Source organism: Thamnophis sirtalis, unplaced genomic scaffold, assembly GCF_051295495.1.
Source record: "Thamnophis sirtalis isolate CommonGarterSnake01/CBP01778 unplaced genomic scaffold, rThaSir2_p1.2 scaffold_1, whole genome shotgun sequence".
NCBI lineage: Eukaryota > Metazoa > Chordata > Lepidosauria > Squamata > Natricidae > Thamnophis > Thamnophis sirtalis.
Window position 1 is genome coordinate 3,364,358 of NW_028261381.1, and position 16,300 is coordinate 3,380,657.

General features: G+C 45.6%; 1 protein-coding gene across 1 annotated transcript; it reads left to right on the forward strand.

Annotated features, from left to right (window-relative positions):
- The first annotated feature begins 12,187 nt into the window (after positions 1–12,187).
- Positions 12,188–14,816, forward strand: FZD5 (frizzled class receptor 5). Its single transcript, XM_014064826.2, has one exon. It carries the CDS (start codon positions 12,563–12,565, stop codon positions 14,282–14,284), a length of 1,722 nt encoding a protein of 573 aa, XP_013920301.2. The 5' UTR covers positions 12,188–12,562; the 3' UTR covers positions 14,285–14,816.
- The last annotated feature ends 1,484 nt before the right edge of the window (positions 14,817–16,300 follow it).

The following is a 16,300-nucleotide window of genomic DNA, read 5'->3' on the forward strand; positions in this document are numbered from 1 at the left end:
AGGATTGAAAGCGGGTTGTGGCAATCCTATTTGCTATTCTATCTTCTATTCCATTTTGGCTTTTAAAAAAGCAAGTGCAATTAAATCTCATAGCTTTAATTGCCTTCTGAGAAAGTGCATTTTTGCTCATCTAATAGCTTAATATGGCTGGATCAAAACTGACACCCAGCACAGAGACTTTCTTCATAGCAGTTAAAAATGTATCCTATCAATGCCCACATATTCTACAAAGAGCTTTTCCCAGCTTGGTGCCCTCCAGATCTCTTGAGCTACAACTTCCATCACCCACATACCGTGTTGTTTTGCTGTCTGCAGAGGATCTCAGCTGTAATCCAACAGAAGGGGCCCAGCTGGGGAAAAAACTGCCCTAGAATATATTGCTCAGTGCTTGAAAAATTAGAAGATATCAGATCAAACACCACCATGTGCAAACAAGTTCTAACTATGTTAAACGTCAGGCATGTTTACACTACAAACTGAAACTAGTTCAAATCTTATTCTCTCTTCCAAGAAAGTCCTTAGACCTGCTGGGGGAGTTGAGAGCAAATGAGGCAGAGGAATTAGCCAACAAATAGGACAAATAGTCCTTAGGATCTTAGTGTTTAGCATTTAACTGGGAGAAACGTGAATTATGTATTTAATGCAGCCCTATGCACCAGTGGTGGGTTTCAAAAATTGTTCGAACCTACTCTGTGGGTGTGGCCTCCTTTGTGGGAGTGGCTTACCGCCCATGTGACCGGATGGGAGTGGCTTGCCGCCCATGTGACCGGATATGAAGATGCCGACGACACTTGTCAGAACCACCTGAAATTACCCCACACACAGCCCTGGCATGCATAAGAATAGGATGTAAACTTGTCTTTTAAAAGGCATCTTTGGTTTGCGTTAAAACATCTTCAACACACGCAATGTTCTGATTGCACCACAAACGCAGTAGTCATCCTTACCTTTCACAGAGGCCCTGAGTTTTATAAATAGGAGCATGATAGTGTAGAATAATCATATCCAAGGACCAGTGGTGGGTTTCAAAACATTTTGGAAGCTCTTCTGTAGGTGTGGCCTGCTTTCCGGGTCCACTGGTGGAACCTCTTCTAACCGGTTCGGTAGATTTGACGAACCGGTTCTACCGAATAGGTGCCAACTGGTAGGAACCCACCTCTGCTATGCACCCTGAGAACATTCAGACTCATAGATTGTTGCAAATTGAACATCCACCATGAAGGCTGCATCTATCGCATGTTTTTAACAATGATTAGTGAAATAATTGGAAGAATTTCAGAAACAATGTGCAGAAGACAGGATTAAGATTTGCCAAGGCGGAATCATGCTGAGATTTCAAAATCAAACTACTTGTCCATAGCAGAAAGTAAACATTGACACCTTCCTGTTTCTTCTTCTTTTTTTTTTCAAAATGCCAGACGCAGGAAAATGACAATTATCCAGAAGAGACTTCCTGAGTCTTGACATTGGGAGTACATAGTATGAAAGTATGATCCATTTCCTCATGTTATGTATTTCTTTAGGCATGCCCTTGAACGTTTTGAAGAACCTTTTTAAAAGCAATTATCAAGTGTTGGACCATGATTCAGGCCAGCTACACCCCCATTCGTTTTCATGTCAAATTAAGGGCCATAAATACCCATTCCTGTAACCCAGTGGTTCCCAAACTTGGCAACTTTAAGACTTGTGGACTTCAACTCCCAGAATTCTCCAGCCAGCAAACCCCCTTTGCTCTTGGGTTTCTCCAAACCCAAGAGCAAAGAGACATTCTGCTGCTGAGACATTCCCTAGACCAGTGGTTCCCAAACTTGGCAACTTTAAACTTGGCAACTTTAAGACTTGTGGACTTCAACTCCCAGAATTCTGGGAGTTGAAGTCCACAAGTCTTAAAGTTGCCAAGTTTGGGAACCACTGGAATACATGAAGTATTTGCTGTCTTGCATGTAAGCATCATTTAATATCTTAATATTTATTTATTAATTTTAGCTCAGACATAAAAGAGTTATCATTTGGGAATTCCTATCTAAAAGGACTGCTTGTTTTTCTTTTGACACTTTATTAAGAATTAAGCAAGGAGGTCTTAGCTCTTCATATCTAGAAACCATTAACTCAAATTCAGTAACTGTATTTGGAAATTTGAATTGAAATCTCATACGCACTTAGACATATTTGCTTGTGATTAAAACTTGGTAGCAGCATAGGATTGCTCTTACATTTGCTAAATTGAAGCTAGCAAAAAATATTGTGTTGTGCACTTATGAGTAATAATACTGATACATAACCAGGCACCAACCTCATTTCTAGAGAAATTAAAATAGGCAAATTCCCTTCCAGTCAATATGTTCTCAGACTAGAATGTTCCTGGAAAGGTTTGCAAGGCCACTGCACAAAGATGCTACGATCAGATTCTTGAGATGCAAAAGGAACAAAAGATTATGCTGGCTGGAGAATTCTGAGAGTTGAAGTCCACAAGTCTTAAAGTTGCCAAGTTTGGGAACCACTGCGTGTAACCGGCAAGAGTCGCTTCGACTCGCGCCCTTTGGGGCAACTGAGTTTGCACAAGTCGGGGGCTACGGACGGTATTCAGAGACCGAACCAAAACGCCTCTTTGCAGGTACGAAGCGCAAACCTGGGAATACCGACTGGAGCTTCTTCCCGAGGCTCCCGCGGGGGAATCAGATGGACCGCGGGGCAATTGGGGGGGTGGGACAGGTGAGAAGCAGCCCCCCCCCCAAACGGTCCCGCTGCGCACCGACACCCGGCGGCGTTTCCCTCCCCTTCCCTCCGTTGAGTCACGGAAACCAACTGGCGCAAAGCGCCTCTGGAAAGCAGCGCGCGCCGCGGTGATGTCTTTTGTCTGGGTTGGGGTCGCCTTCCCTTCTCTCCCTCGGGGGGAGGCGGAAAGTGGGCTTTTCAGAGGGGAAGCCCAGGGAGCTTCCTCAGCCCCCCCCATTGCCCCCCCACTTTAGGACTTGGGGGCGCTTTCCTGGAAATCCCCTGACCCCAAGAAAATGACTCCAGGGCTTGCAAACTCCCCCTTGCTTTCTTGTTCTCCAGCGCGCCACTCCAAGCCCAAAAGCCTTGCGCGCTCTTTCTCTCCTTTTTGGGGGAGAAAAAAAATTAATTTCGCTGATTAGAAAGGAACAAAGCCCCCCCCCCTCCCTTCAACCCCACCCTTCCCTCCCCAACAGCACGATTGTCACCGCCAATTAGTGCATTGTTAGGGCGCACAATGGAGCATGGAGCTGGGGAGCAGAGCGCTTTTGTGCTTCTCCAGTCGGCCGTGGGGGCAGTCAAGATTCATTTGGGGCTTTACACAACACGCACGAAACAAAAAACGCTACCAGAAAAGTAAAGAAAGCGGAGGGGGGGGGGAGAGAGAGGGAGAGCATCTGAAGAAAACGGAGCCAAGCTGGGGGACGTGGGGAGGGAAGAGGGGGGGAGAAACAGCTAAGAAGAGCGGCGGTGGGGGGGAGAGAGAGAGGTCTGCTATTCAAGAGTTTGGCCAACCTCATGAAAGACCCAAGAGGCAGCGTCTCATTGAAGGCTCCCCCATTGGAACACAAAGGAGAACTAGAGCTTAATAGTAATTAGTGGGCTAACTGCGCAAAAGGATATTGTGCCCCTTTAGCAGCTTGGCCCAACTTTTCCTCCCCTCCCTCCGCGGATAGAAAAGGCGCAGGGGGGGGGGGCGCGGGGGGGGCAGACACTTCTTGTTCTCCGTACCGCGGCGCGCCTGGCTGCGCTCCTTTAAACACGGGGAGGAGGCATGCAGGTAAAGGGGAGGAGGGCATTTTCTCCCAATGTGTGGTCAGTTGTACAAGGAGGGTTTTCAAAAACGACCTGGGCCTCCACTTTAGTTTTGGGATTTTGTGTTCTTTTTTTTTTGGCAAGGTGAGGCTTTCCTTCTTTCAGGAATCTTATGCAATGCCGCTATTTCCCCCCCCCCCCCCCCGCGGTCTGTTGATTGAGGAAAGGCTACATTGATTAATAAAGTACAATCTGTATCTGTTTTCCAGGTAAGGCCGTTAAAGCCCATTGATTTCAGAGTGGGAGCAAAACCAATTTTTCTCTCCACCAAATTCATTTGGGTTTTGTAAACCAGATGGAGATACAGTAATTGGGAGGGGGGACCAAGGCCGGATTTTCCGATAGGCTAACTAGGCTTCAGCCTAAGGCCTCAAGATTAAGAGGGGCCTACATTCAAATTGTTAGCAAAATTAAAATTACACTATTCTAAAAACAGTGAACACTAAAACACTGAACCAAAAATAAGGAGAAATTCTACGCGTATGACTAATAAACAAACAGAAAAATGTATTGGTTAAGATCGTTCCACGAATGCTGGCTGGGGAATCCTGGGAGTTGAAGTCCGGACATCTTCAAGTTGCCAACGTTGAGAAACACTGCTTTACAGCCCTCTCTAAGCAGTTTACAGGAACAAAACATCTTGTCCCCAACAATCTGGCTCCTCATTTTACTGACTTTGGAAGGATGGAAGGCTGAGTCATCCTTAAGCCCGCCAGGATCAAACTGCTGGCAGTGGACAGAGCAATATTGCATTCTAACCACTACACCATCAAGGCTCTTACGAGATGAGTATTCCCATGGCTTTTTTTAAGCCACATCTATTCCTGCCCAACAGTAAATATGTGTGTGTGTTTGGGGTGTGTGTGTTTGTGCATCTGCTGTAAGAGTTGCATTATTTTTAATAAGAATCGACTCCTTAAAAGCAGGCTGAATCTCATTTATTTTTTCTTGGCTTCTGCCAAAACCTTGAGGGGGTGGCGAGACCAGGCTGCTTTAATGAATTGCAAAGGGGCTACGCTTGTGTGAAGCCCAGAGCACTTTTTCTGAAGCATTTTCAAAAAGTCTGCCCAACCCTACTATAGAGAACCTCTTGAATAAATATCGACTTGTTTTAAGCAAATAAAGCTTGTTGCATTAAAAAATATTCTAAAACACACAACTGCTTCCAACATAATGAGCCCTAATTGGTTTGAAGGACCCATTTAAGTTCTGTTGAATAAACGTGGTGAGGAATGGGAGAAGTTATTCATGTGTCCTTAATGTAGTTCACTGATTCAAAGTCTATAACTGAGATATTTCCTCAACAATACTGGGTGACTCCCCTTGACCCAGCATAATTTATCACGGCTGTTTCTCAAATGAGATGTCAGTTTACATTGTTGGAGAAACTGTGCTTAATCAAACATACATGCATGTACACATACTGTCAACATTTTAAAATAATTGAAATCTGATAATCCAAACGTTCAGGAGAAAAGATCAAGACTCTGATAGTGGGTGGGATCACAACGCCCACCTTGATACACAGGTTTGTCAAAAAGTATTAAGGAAGAGAGAGAGGGTGAAGGGGCAAGATGAGGTGTATAAGGAGGAGTGGTAAGGGGACAGAGGAGAAGGAGAAAGGAAGGGGAAGTAGAGTAGTATGGAAGCAGAAATACACCAATGAGAGGAAGAGTGGGAAGCAGAAGGGAGAAGAAAAGTGGGAAGGGAGGGATAGGAGAGAGGGTGAAGGGGGAAGATGAGGTGTATAAGGAGGAGTGGTAAAGGGAGAGAAGAGAAGGAGAAAGGAAGGGGAAGTAGAATAGAAAAGGATGGAGGGAAGTCAGGATATAGAAGAGTTGGAAGTAGAGGAGAGAAGAAGATAGGAAGAGAGGGATAGGAGAGAGGGTGAAGGGGGAAGATGAGGTGTATAAGGAGGAGTGGTAAGGGGAGAGAGGAGAAAGAGAAAGGAAGAGGAAATATAGTATGGAAGCGGAAATACACCAACGAAAGGAAGAGTGGGAAACAGAAGGGAGAAGAAAAGTGGGAAGAGAGGGATAGGAGAGAGGGTAAGGGGGGAAGATGAGGAGGATGAGGATAAGGAGGAGTGGAATGTAGAGAGAGGAGAAGGAGAAAGGAAGGGGAAGTAGAGTAGAAAAGGAAGATGGAGGGAAGATAGGAAGTAAGAGAGAGGTAGAAGAAAGAGGTGTATGGAGAGTAGAGCTAATAATGGGTGTTAATCTTTTTGGGGCGTGGAGGACAAGAGGAACTGATGTAATCATTATTTAATACTATATGATACTGGCTATGTATAGTATACATGTGATTGTATGTTATGAAAATGGAAATAAAAATATGTTTATATGAAACAAAAAGTATAAGGAAGACTTTCCATTTTCCATAACGCATCATTTTAATCTGATGATAATGACTAAAATTCAGTATTTAAAAAAAAACCTGAAAATCTTTTATCACACATTTCACTGTATCAAGAAGACACTAATTCCTATTTGGAAAAAAAAAAAAGACTTCCTGGAATCAAATCAGATTCATGTAGCTTTCTGGAAAAATGGTATGGATCTAGTTTCATATTGTTTTTTCTTTCAAAACTTTCAACCTTTAGTTTTCAGATTAAAACTGCCTGCGCCAGTAAACCCTGAAGTTGCTAAAATTGTGACCTGCATCATCAATTTTGTTCAGGGGAGCCCCTTATCCCTTAGTGCCGAAAGGTCAGCCTCCAAACATTTCTGATACTTTGAACTCCTTGAAGGAGGTCAGAGACTCTCATTCTCTCTGCTGTATACAGAAGTGCCTTCTACAGAAAGAGACGTTTTGTTTAGATAAATATAGCAGATGGCAGCAACTGGCCAACCTTGGCTTATCCTGAAAGCCAAACGGGGGACAGACGTGGATAATGCTGGGCTGGGAGGCCACCAGGAAAGCAAAGCTCTGTAGGTTAGCCTGGGAAATTAAAAAAAAACAACACATTGGGAGAAAGCAATGACTTACCACAGTGGTTTCCAAACTTGGCAACTTTAAGACTTGTGGACTTCAACTCCCAGAATTCTCCAGCCCTCTCTAAGCGGTTTACAGAGTCAGCATATCGCCCGCAACAACAATCTGGGTCCTCATTTCACCCACCTCGGAAGGATGGAAGGCTGAGTCAACCCTGAGCTGGTGAGATTTGAACAGCCGAACTGCAGAACTGCAGTCAGCTGAAGTAGCCTGCAGTGCTGCACTCTAACCCCTGCGCCACCTTGGCTCTATCAGAAGTACAGCTTGAAGAAATCTTAAGTATTGTCTTAACAGCAGAGATGATAGAGGTTACATTAGAGCCCATTATATTATAATTATAATGTATACAAATGCATTATATATATATATATTTTATAACAAGTAAGATTTTAAACAATCCCTTAAGCAAGGGAATATAATCACCAGGACCCAATCCCCTATTTTGTCCTTCTGACTATGAAGTATTCGAGTAATAGAAGGGAAAGGTGCTTATACTGCTTAAGGACCATTTTCAAAACTGGAAAATTGGTTACACATAATTTTACAAATGTAATTACACGAGGTGTGTATTATGCTACTTAGAAAAGCAAAATCCTGGCCAGGCCATACCGGCTATATCTCTGGTTGCCTCTGGGTGAAAGACCCATTTCAGGAGATGTTTGGATTTTTGCACTTCCAATCCGAAGCTTCTGTGGCCGTTAAACCACATCCCTGGCCCTTTTTACTGAAGTTACTGGATGCTTCAGTGCCAGTAGTGGTGCAAAATGTTTACTCTTTTCTCCTATCCCACCGCTAACGTTCATTGCTGTAGGGCAAAGGACTTTTAAGCCCGAGTCAATAAATAACTTTATATGAAGAGTGAGAAGAATCAGAAACTCAGTTAAGTCATCCGCGATGTGTGTACAACTCAAGATTGAGCAATCTATACTGCAGCTCTGAATTCTGTTAATTATATGCTTTGAGGAAAGATAGTTCAATGCGGTTAGAATATTCTGTAACTTTTATTTATCAGATTTAGATACCCCCCGCCATCTCTTTCTCAGAGTGGCTCTTGTTTACCATCTTGCCTCAAAAGCTTGCATGCTTTTAATTCACTAATAAAGGAGAAATCCCACAATGGTTTGTGTCCTGTTCCCCCCCGCTGGTGCACCTGTGTCTATTGTGCATTACCTTTCTAAATCTCTGGTTCCTCGAGGAAAGTGCTACAGTTCAGCTAGCAAGCTGCAGAAAAAAGTTAGATTAAAAAAACTGACAATGAAAACACACACACACACAATGGTAAACTAGATTTGCATAGATGGTTTCAGGAAATCAGAAGAATGAGTTGAGATTCACAGAGGGGATAAAGAACAGATGAGCTTCAGGTGCAAGCAAAGTAAAATCACAACTGGTGTATCAGCAGCTCAGAGGGTAACAACAATGGGTAGCATTACAAAGAGACCAGCAGTTCCTATTTTGGGCCAATTGTCTTTGAGAAGTAGGTATGTGTTCCATTGAGCATTTGGGAAACTTGAACTGAAGGAACCCATGATCATGAATCCAGTTTTTTTTTTTTGCATAGATATACACTCCTGGTTCTCTTAAACTCAGCACCCTAATCAGGAATGGGCGGGATGACCATTTTAATCAGTGCTATTTTTAAATAACTTGTAGGGGGAAACTGGCAGTCTATTGGGTGATCCCAACTGCCCATGATCTACTTCGTTGCTTTTATGACATAAGAAGTAGAGAAAAGTAGTGAAATGATGAGAGCCAGTTTGGTGCAGTTAAGGCATCAGGCTAGGAACCCAAGAGCCCAAATTATAATCCCACTTTAGAAACAAAATCAAGCAAGAGTCAACAAAGATGCTAAAAACACACAGAAAACCCTAAAATTATGTGTGTACCAGAAGTGGGTTCCTACCAGTTCGCACCTATTCGGTAGAACCGCTTCGTCAAATCTACCGAACCGGTTAGAAGAGGTTCCACCAGTGGACCCGGAAAGCAGGCCACACCTACAGAAGAGGGTCCAACATTTTTTGAAACCCACCACTGGTCCTTGGATGTGATTATTCTACACTATCATGCTCCTATTTATAAAACTCAGTGCCTCTGTGAAAGGTAAGGATGACTACTGCGTTTGTGGTGCAGTCAGAACGTTGCGTGTCTTGAAGTTGTTTTAACGCAAACCAAAGATGCCTTTTAAAAAACAAGTTGACATCCTATTCTTATGCATGCCAGTGCTGTGTGTGGGGTAATTTAAGGTGGTTCTGACAAGTGTCGTCGGCATCTTCATATCCGGTCACATGGGTGGCAAGCCACTCCCATCCAGTCACATGGGCGGCAAGCCACTCCCACAAAGGAGGCCACCCCCACAGAGTAGGTTCGGACAATTTTTGAAACCCACCACTGGTGTGTACGTATACACATATACACATACAGGCACACTCATGCACACCTGTTCCCATGGCAGCCTCCAAACTTGGCAAGCAGAGCACCAGATATGCTAGGCTACAATTCTCTGTGGATATCAACTCATTTAGAAGACCGGATTGAAATTTGGAAGTGAGCAAATAATCCCTTCAACAGCACTTTTACCAACTGGCCTGGTTTGCTGTCTGGATGTTTTAACGTTTTGAATGTTTCAATTAATCTCAGATTTATTTCACTGTTTCCGGCATATGGAGAAAGCCAATTGTACCCTGGAAATGAGATGTATAAACATTCTTTAAATCAACCGGAGTCTCTAAAAGGTGCACATAATTAGCAGATATTCTGAAATTATAGGCAAACTTTTAAAAAGGGAAAAAGTATGGTTGCTTCTTCAGTTCCTCTTAATTCAGTGGGACAGGTAGGGCCAATAGATTCAGGGCAACATAGAAAGGACTTGTTCATACTTCACATTATTAATTGGGAGCATCTGAAGCTGTAAGGAGGTTTAAGGGACTCTATAAGGGGGAAGAGCCAAGGTGGCGCAGTGGTTAAATGCAGCACTGCAGGCCACTTCAGCTGACTGCAGTTCTGCAGTTCAGCGGTTCAAATCTCACCAGCTCAGGGTTGACTCAGCCTTCCATCCTTCCGAGGTGGGTGAAATGAGGACCCAGACTGTGGGGGCGATATGCTGACTCTGTAAACCGCTTAGAGAGGGCTGAAAGCCCTATGAAGCGGTATATAAGTCTAACTGCTATTGCTATTGCTATGCCGTAAAGCTCCACAGGGAAGGTTCCTGGATGGCTGGAGAACCTCCAGGCTCAGCAAGAGGGACCACTTTCAGGGAGGAAGCAGGACAATGAACTGCCTGGGGATCTCTTGAGGATATCATTCGGAGCAACAGGGTGCTGTGCTAACAAATCCCGTGATATCGTTTAACTGGGTTCTTTTTATATATATATAAATTTTTATTTTTATTACATAGACAATACATAAAGACAACAATAAAAAAGAGAACAAAAAAAATACACAAAAAAGCATCATCACGTACAGCATGTCGTTTGGTTACAGGTGTTTTAACATCCATATTCTCGAATAACATTTACCATCACGGATTTTTCATCTGGTATAACTAAAAGCCTCACTTTCATTGTACAGTATACGTTCAATTACGATTAGTGTTATTCTTTTTTCCAATAAATCATAGTTCCCTTACATTCTTGATTATCTATTTGATAACAATATACCTTTATATAGTCACATGTGAAAGATTTTTTTTTTGGTACCAACCATTTATATTTGTATATCACTATTTTCCATTATACATAATTCCACCAATCAACTATCAGGTATGCTTATGTTCCTTGTTATCCTTGTACCTCATACCTTCAAACAGCAATCTTATTCCTTCATTTTTCAACAAAATATTATAAGTATTATATAATATATTATATAATAATATATTATATTAATTACACACACACACACACACACACACACACATATATATTTAAAGTCACAGCCCCTGGTATGCCCAAATATGGGAGGAAGATCACTACTTCCATTTTCTGTCCTTCGGCTCGTCACAAGAGACCATCCAGGCAGAAACCCAATATTTTTTACTGTTGCCTTTTTGTTACATTTGCTATATTTGTGCTGATAAATAAATAAAGGAAGACTAGTATAGATCTATTTCAAGCTATTTAGCTCTCATCAGCTAGCCATACCCTTACCAGGCTCGATTCCCAGTAAGGGTGTGGCTAGCTGATGAGAGCTAAATAGCTTGAAATAGATCTATACTAGTCTCCCTTTATTTATTTATCAGCACAAATATAACATACATACATACATACATACATACATACATACACATATATACATATATATATATATACATATGTTATATTTATGCTGATAAATAAATATTGGTGTGTATATATATATATATATATATATATATATATATATATATATATATATATATATATATATATATACACACACACACACACACACACACACACACATACATATATACCAATTTTTAAATTATTCCCTTATTAAAGTTATTTATCAACAACAAGATATCATTGTAACATGTTCTTAAGGTTATACATTATATCACCAATCCTCTATCAAGTATACATAAAATCATGATTATCCTTATCCTTTTTAAAGCAAAAAATTCTCAAGTATTCAATTCATAGATAGATAAGTTTTTCATTGTATGTTGTTAATTTATTTCACAGCATGATTGTAAGTTTAACTGGGTTCTTAATAGGGCCTCGAATTCACACGTGACTCTTGGAAGCTGAAAATCAACTCTAATATCCCAATCACCGTTTGGGATCCATCAACCTCGGTGGCCGAGCGTTGTTCGCGAGAGAATCCGGCCTCCAGGCGTGGGAGGAAAGCTCCACTCGAGGCTCCCCCGTCTCTCCACGTGGAGGCTTCATGGAGGCGCTCAGTGGCCGGAGCGGACCTGGCTGGCCGTAAAGGGCTTTAAGCGCAACCGGAGCCTCTCCGACCTCCAGTGGGCGCGGATTCCAAAAAGCTCTTCCTCCCCGGCCGGCAAAGGGAGGCTCCGGCGCGCCGCCTCCCCCGAGGCTCCCTCCCGAGGCGGCCCTTTCCTCCCGCGGGGACGGCGAGGGGGCTGATCTCCAGCCCGGGTGGGCGGGCCCGGGAGGCGGTCTCGCGGGCATTAGAGCGCAGGTGGCTCCGGCTGGGAGCTGCAGTCGCCCGCCGTGGCGCTTGGAGGGCTCCGAGGCGGACGGGAGGCGCTGATCGCGGCTTGGGCGCCCCGGAGGGTCTCAGGGAGTCTCGCCTTCGCGGAGCCCGTCCCCGGGAGCCCTTCGGGGCTGCGGCTGAAGCCTGGGGAGTCCGCGCCTTCTCCGCTGACCGGTTCCCCTCCCGGGGAAGGCGCAAGGAGCCGGAGGACGCGCGCCGAGCCGAGCCGAGCCTGCCCTCTCCCCGCCAGGACTTTGGGCCAAACTTTCCCCGCCTGGCTCTGCGCGGAACTTCCCGGCGGCGGAGCGGCGGAGCGAAGGAGCGGCGCCCGCCAGGCTGGCTTGGTATGGAGTTCGCCCGTTGTTGGCTCTGCCGGGTTTCCCGCCCGGAGCGCACCTGCCTTGCCGGAGCAGCGCCTCTTCCGCGGGATCGGCAGCCGCCGCTCGGGCCATGGGGAGAGCGGGGCTCCGCGGGAGGGAGACGCAGGCCGGCCGGGAGGCCCTCGGACCTTCTCCGGGCCACCTGTGAGCCCAGCGCCTCCCGCCTTGCGACCAGCCGGAGGGCTTGAAGCCAAGGAGACGGGCACGGGGGAGGCTGATCCGCGCGCCCTCCGCGCTCCGCCATGGCCGGGCCCCGCCGTGGCCCGAGAGGCGCCTTGCTGAGCCTCCTGCTGCTGGTGCTGAAGGCTCCCGCGCCTGCTCCGGCCGCCTCCAAGGGCATCGTTTGCCAGGAGATCACGGTGCCCATGTGCAAAGGCATCGGCTACAACCTAACCTACATGCCCAACCAGTTCAACCACGATACTCAAGACGAAGCCGGCCTGGAGGTGCACCAGTTCTGGCCCCTGGTGGAGATTCAGTGCTCTCTGGACCTGAAGTTTTTCCTCTGCAGCATGTACACCCCCATCTGCCTGCTGGACTACGCCAAGCCTCTGCCCCCCTGCCGGTCAGTGTGCGAGAGGGCCAAAGCCGGCTGCTCCCCTTTGATGAGGCAGTACGGCTTCGCCTGGCCGGAAAGGATGAACTGCGATAAGCTGCCCGTTCCAGGAGATGCGGAGATGCTGTGCATGGATCACAACCAGACGGAGGTCACGACCTTGGCCCCCTTGTTGACCAAGCCCACCCGCTCTTCCAAAGGGAGCCACAAAAACCTCACCCCCCTAACCGGTAGTGACTGCAAGAGGGTATGCGCCTGCAGGGAGCCCTTCGTCTTCATCTCCCAAGAAACTCACCCGCTCTACAACAAGATCGAGACTGGCCACGTGCGCAATTGCGCCATTCCTTGCTTCCAGCCCTACTTTACCCAAGACGAAAAAACTTTCGCCACCTTCTGGATTGGCTTGTGGTCCGTCCTTTGTTTCATCTCCACTTTCACCACAGTGGCCACTTTTCTGATCGACATGGAAAGGTTCAGGTACCCCGAGCGCCCCATCATCTTCTTATCGGCCTGCTACCTCTTTGTATCCATTGGCTACATCATCCGGCTGATTGTGGGCCATGCTAACGTGGCCTGCAACAAAGATTACAACCACATACACTACGAGACCACGGGGCCTGCCCTCTGCACCGTGGTCTTCCTCCTGATCTACTTCTTCGGCATGGCAAGCTCCATCTGGTGGGTCATCTTGTCTCTTACCTGGTTTCTGGCAGCTGGGATGAAGTGGGGGAACGAAGCCATCGCTAGCTACTCCCAGTATTTTCACATGGCAGCCTGGCTCCTCCCGAGCGTAAAATCCATTACCGTTTTGGCCCTGAGCTCAGTCGACGGAGACCCGGTCGCTGGGATCTGCTACGTGGGCAATCAGAATGTGGACAAGCTGCGGGGTTTCGTCCTCGCTCCGCTGGTGGTGTACCTTTTCACCGGGACCATGTTCCTGCTGGCTGGTTTCGTATCCCTCTTCCGAATTCGGAGTGTGATTAAACAAGGGGGCACAAAGACGGACAAGCTGGAGAAGCTGATGATCCGCATCGGGATCTTCACTGTTCTTTACACCGTCCCGGCTACCATTGTGGTGGCCTGTTACATCTACGAGCAGCACTACAGGGAGGAGTGGGAGACGGCTCAGAATTGCTCCTGCCCTGGGGACAAGGCCAGACTGAAGCCCGACTACGCTGTCTTCATGCTCAAGTACTTCATGTGCCTGGTGGTGGGCATCACCTCTGGGGTCTGGATTTGGTCAGGCAAGACGCTGGAGTCTTGGAAGCAGTTCACGGGTCGATGCTGCAGGGGAGGGAAGCCGGTGAGCGCCACCATGTACAGCGAGGCCAACATAGCACTGACGGGACGGACTGGGCTGGCTACTTCTGCTTCCTACCACAAACAGGTTCCCCTGTCCCATGTGTGAAAAAAGCATCTTGCTTGGTCTGTAGGGGGGCAGGTAAGCACCACTCATCCTAGGGCCCATCGGGAGCCTTTCGGGAGTTTTGCTCATTCTGGGCCTCCCGGATTTGCCTCTGGTCTCAGAAAAGGGAGGGGAGGGAGAAGATCTGGCCAGAGGTCGAGACTTGGTAGAGTTGGTAGAAAGCCACTGAGCCCTTGGGCAAGGCATGTTTAGATTTAGGACTAGGGTTAACTATAGATGATGGGAATTGGGCAAATCCATCTCTGGACAAGAGCTTGCTTTTGGATAATAATAAAAAAAAAATCCATGAAGGCTGTGAAAGTACAGGATCAGGGAGGACGAGATACGTAGTCTCTTCCGTTCAACCTGCTTAATTCAAAATGAAGTCGGCTCTTTTCACCCTTTTCCTTGTCCACCTTGTGAGAAAACTCAGAATGTGTAAGTTGAGCAGATTACAAATAACAAGAAACTGAAAGTTTAAACAATTCCTACATTTCTGTTTGGCAACTATCGTTTTGTTTTTTTAGCAAGCAAACCCTTACTCAGAAGTAAATCTTACAGCTTTCATGGAATGTAAACCACAAGAGGGGAACTCCACAATATTGGACTCTGGGTAGGCACCTGTCAGTTTGAGAAATGTTCCCGCAGTCAGTCGTTGTTGATCTAATACATTCTACAGGTAGTAATGCAGTTGTATCACTGTTGAAGCTACAGGTTAATATTGAAAACAAATAGAATCAGTTTGAAGGGGAAAGGCTACTTTAAAGTGGCCAGTTGTGACTGTAGGACTTCACAGAATCCAGTTTCACCTTTTAGTTTGGTGTTAAATCTACCCTTGTCCTTTTTCACACAGATGTTTGCCAGGTAGCCACCTAAGACAGGGAAGTGATTGTCTCTCCTCTGCTGCTGATTTCCAAATGATAATTGCAAAGGCAACCTGATTGCCTTTGGAGTTGATGTAGGGCAACATATGCAGTGCAAAATCTTATGAATGAAAGCTTATTCACACTTGACAGAAGTAACATCTGGCAGGAGAGAGGCAGCTTGTTTGATGTTTTTGCCGAGTGCGGTGGGAATTAGTTGCCTGCAAATTGGCAACAGGGCAGCCTTAAGACAAGGCAGATATTTCCACTTGCTGCCCGTCACAGATTGAATTGGTGCAAAGTTCTTGGCTGTTCAAGTTAATGTTTGGCATTTTGGCTCCCCGGCAGGGACAGAGAGCAATTTTCCATCCCTTCGCAACTCCACTCTTAGAAAGCAAGGACGCCTCTGTAAAAGATTGATCACTGGGATCTCATCTTCCAGAGAGTGGTCATATCATATCCTTAAGTGGTTTGTAAACCACCTGAAGTTGCCGGCTCTTACCAAAGTGAAACAGTGTTAGAAGTAGCCATAAATCAAAAGGGAGAAAAGTCCCATTTCCAAATGTTAGCAATTTAAATATACACTACAGGGAACATATTGCGTGTTCCTGGAAATTAGATTGCAGAAAGTTTTACTTTCTTTTTATAGGCCATTATTTCTAAGGGTGGCTTATAGCCACATGCCTGGGATTTGACTTAACTCTTCACAAATGTCACTCTTTCCCTGCTCCTTGAGGCTATGGTTTTGACCCCAGAGATAAATCTAATTGAATTGTGAGACTTACATCTGAGTAGACATGCTTGACGTGGACTGATTAATATTCCCCATTCTTGAGGAAAAGATTAAAACCGTCCCTTTAGAAATTCTTAGATTTCCAAGAATCTTAGAAGGATTCTGTTTTCTAAACATTTCTAAATGTTTCTTTGGTGAAGTAGCCTTGCTTTTTTATACTGCTTTATTGAATATAGTCGTCACCGTGCACTTTAAAGTTTTCACCTGAACCTTCCAAGGATCTCTGTTGTTTTCCCAAGAGTTTTTGCCCTACTAAGTTAACCTGGCTCGTGGCCTTCCGTCTCTGCACATTTGCCTTGTGTGCAGAGGAGAGAGAGGCACCCATGGGCATTATGAGGACCTCTTTCCTAAGGTGGTTCCCAA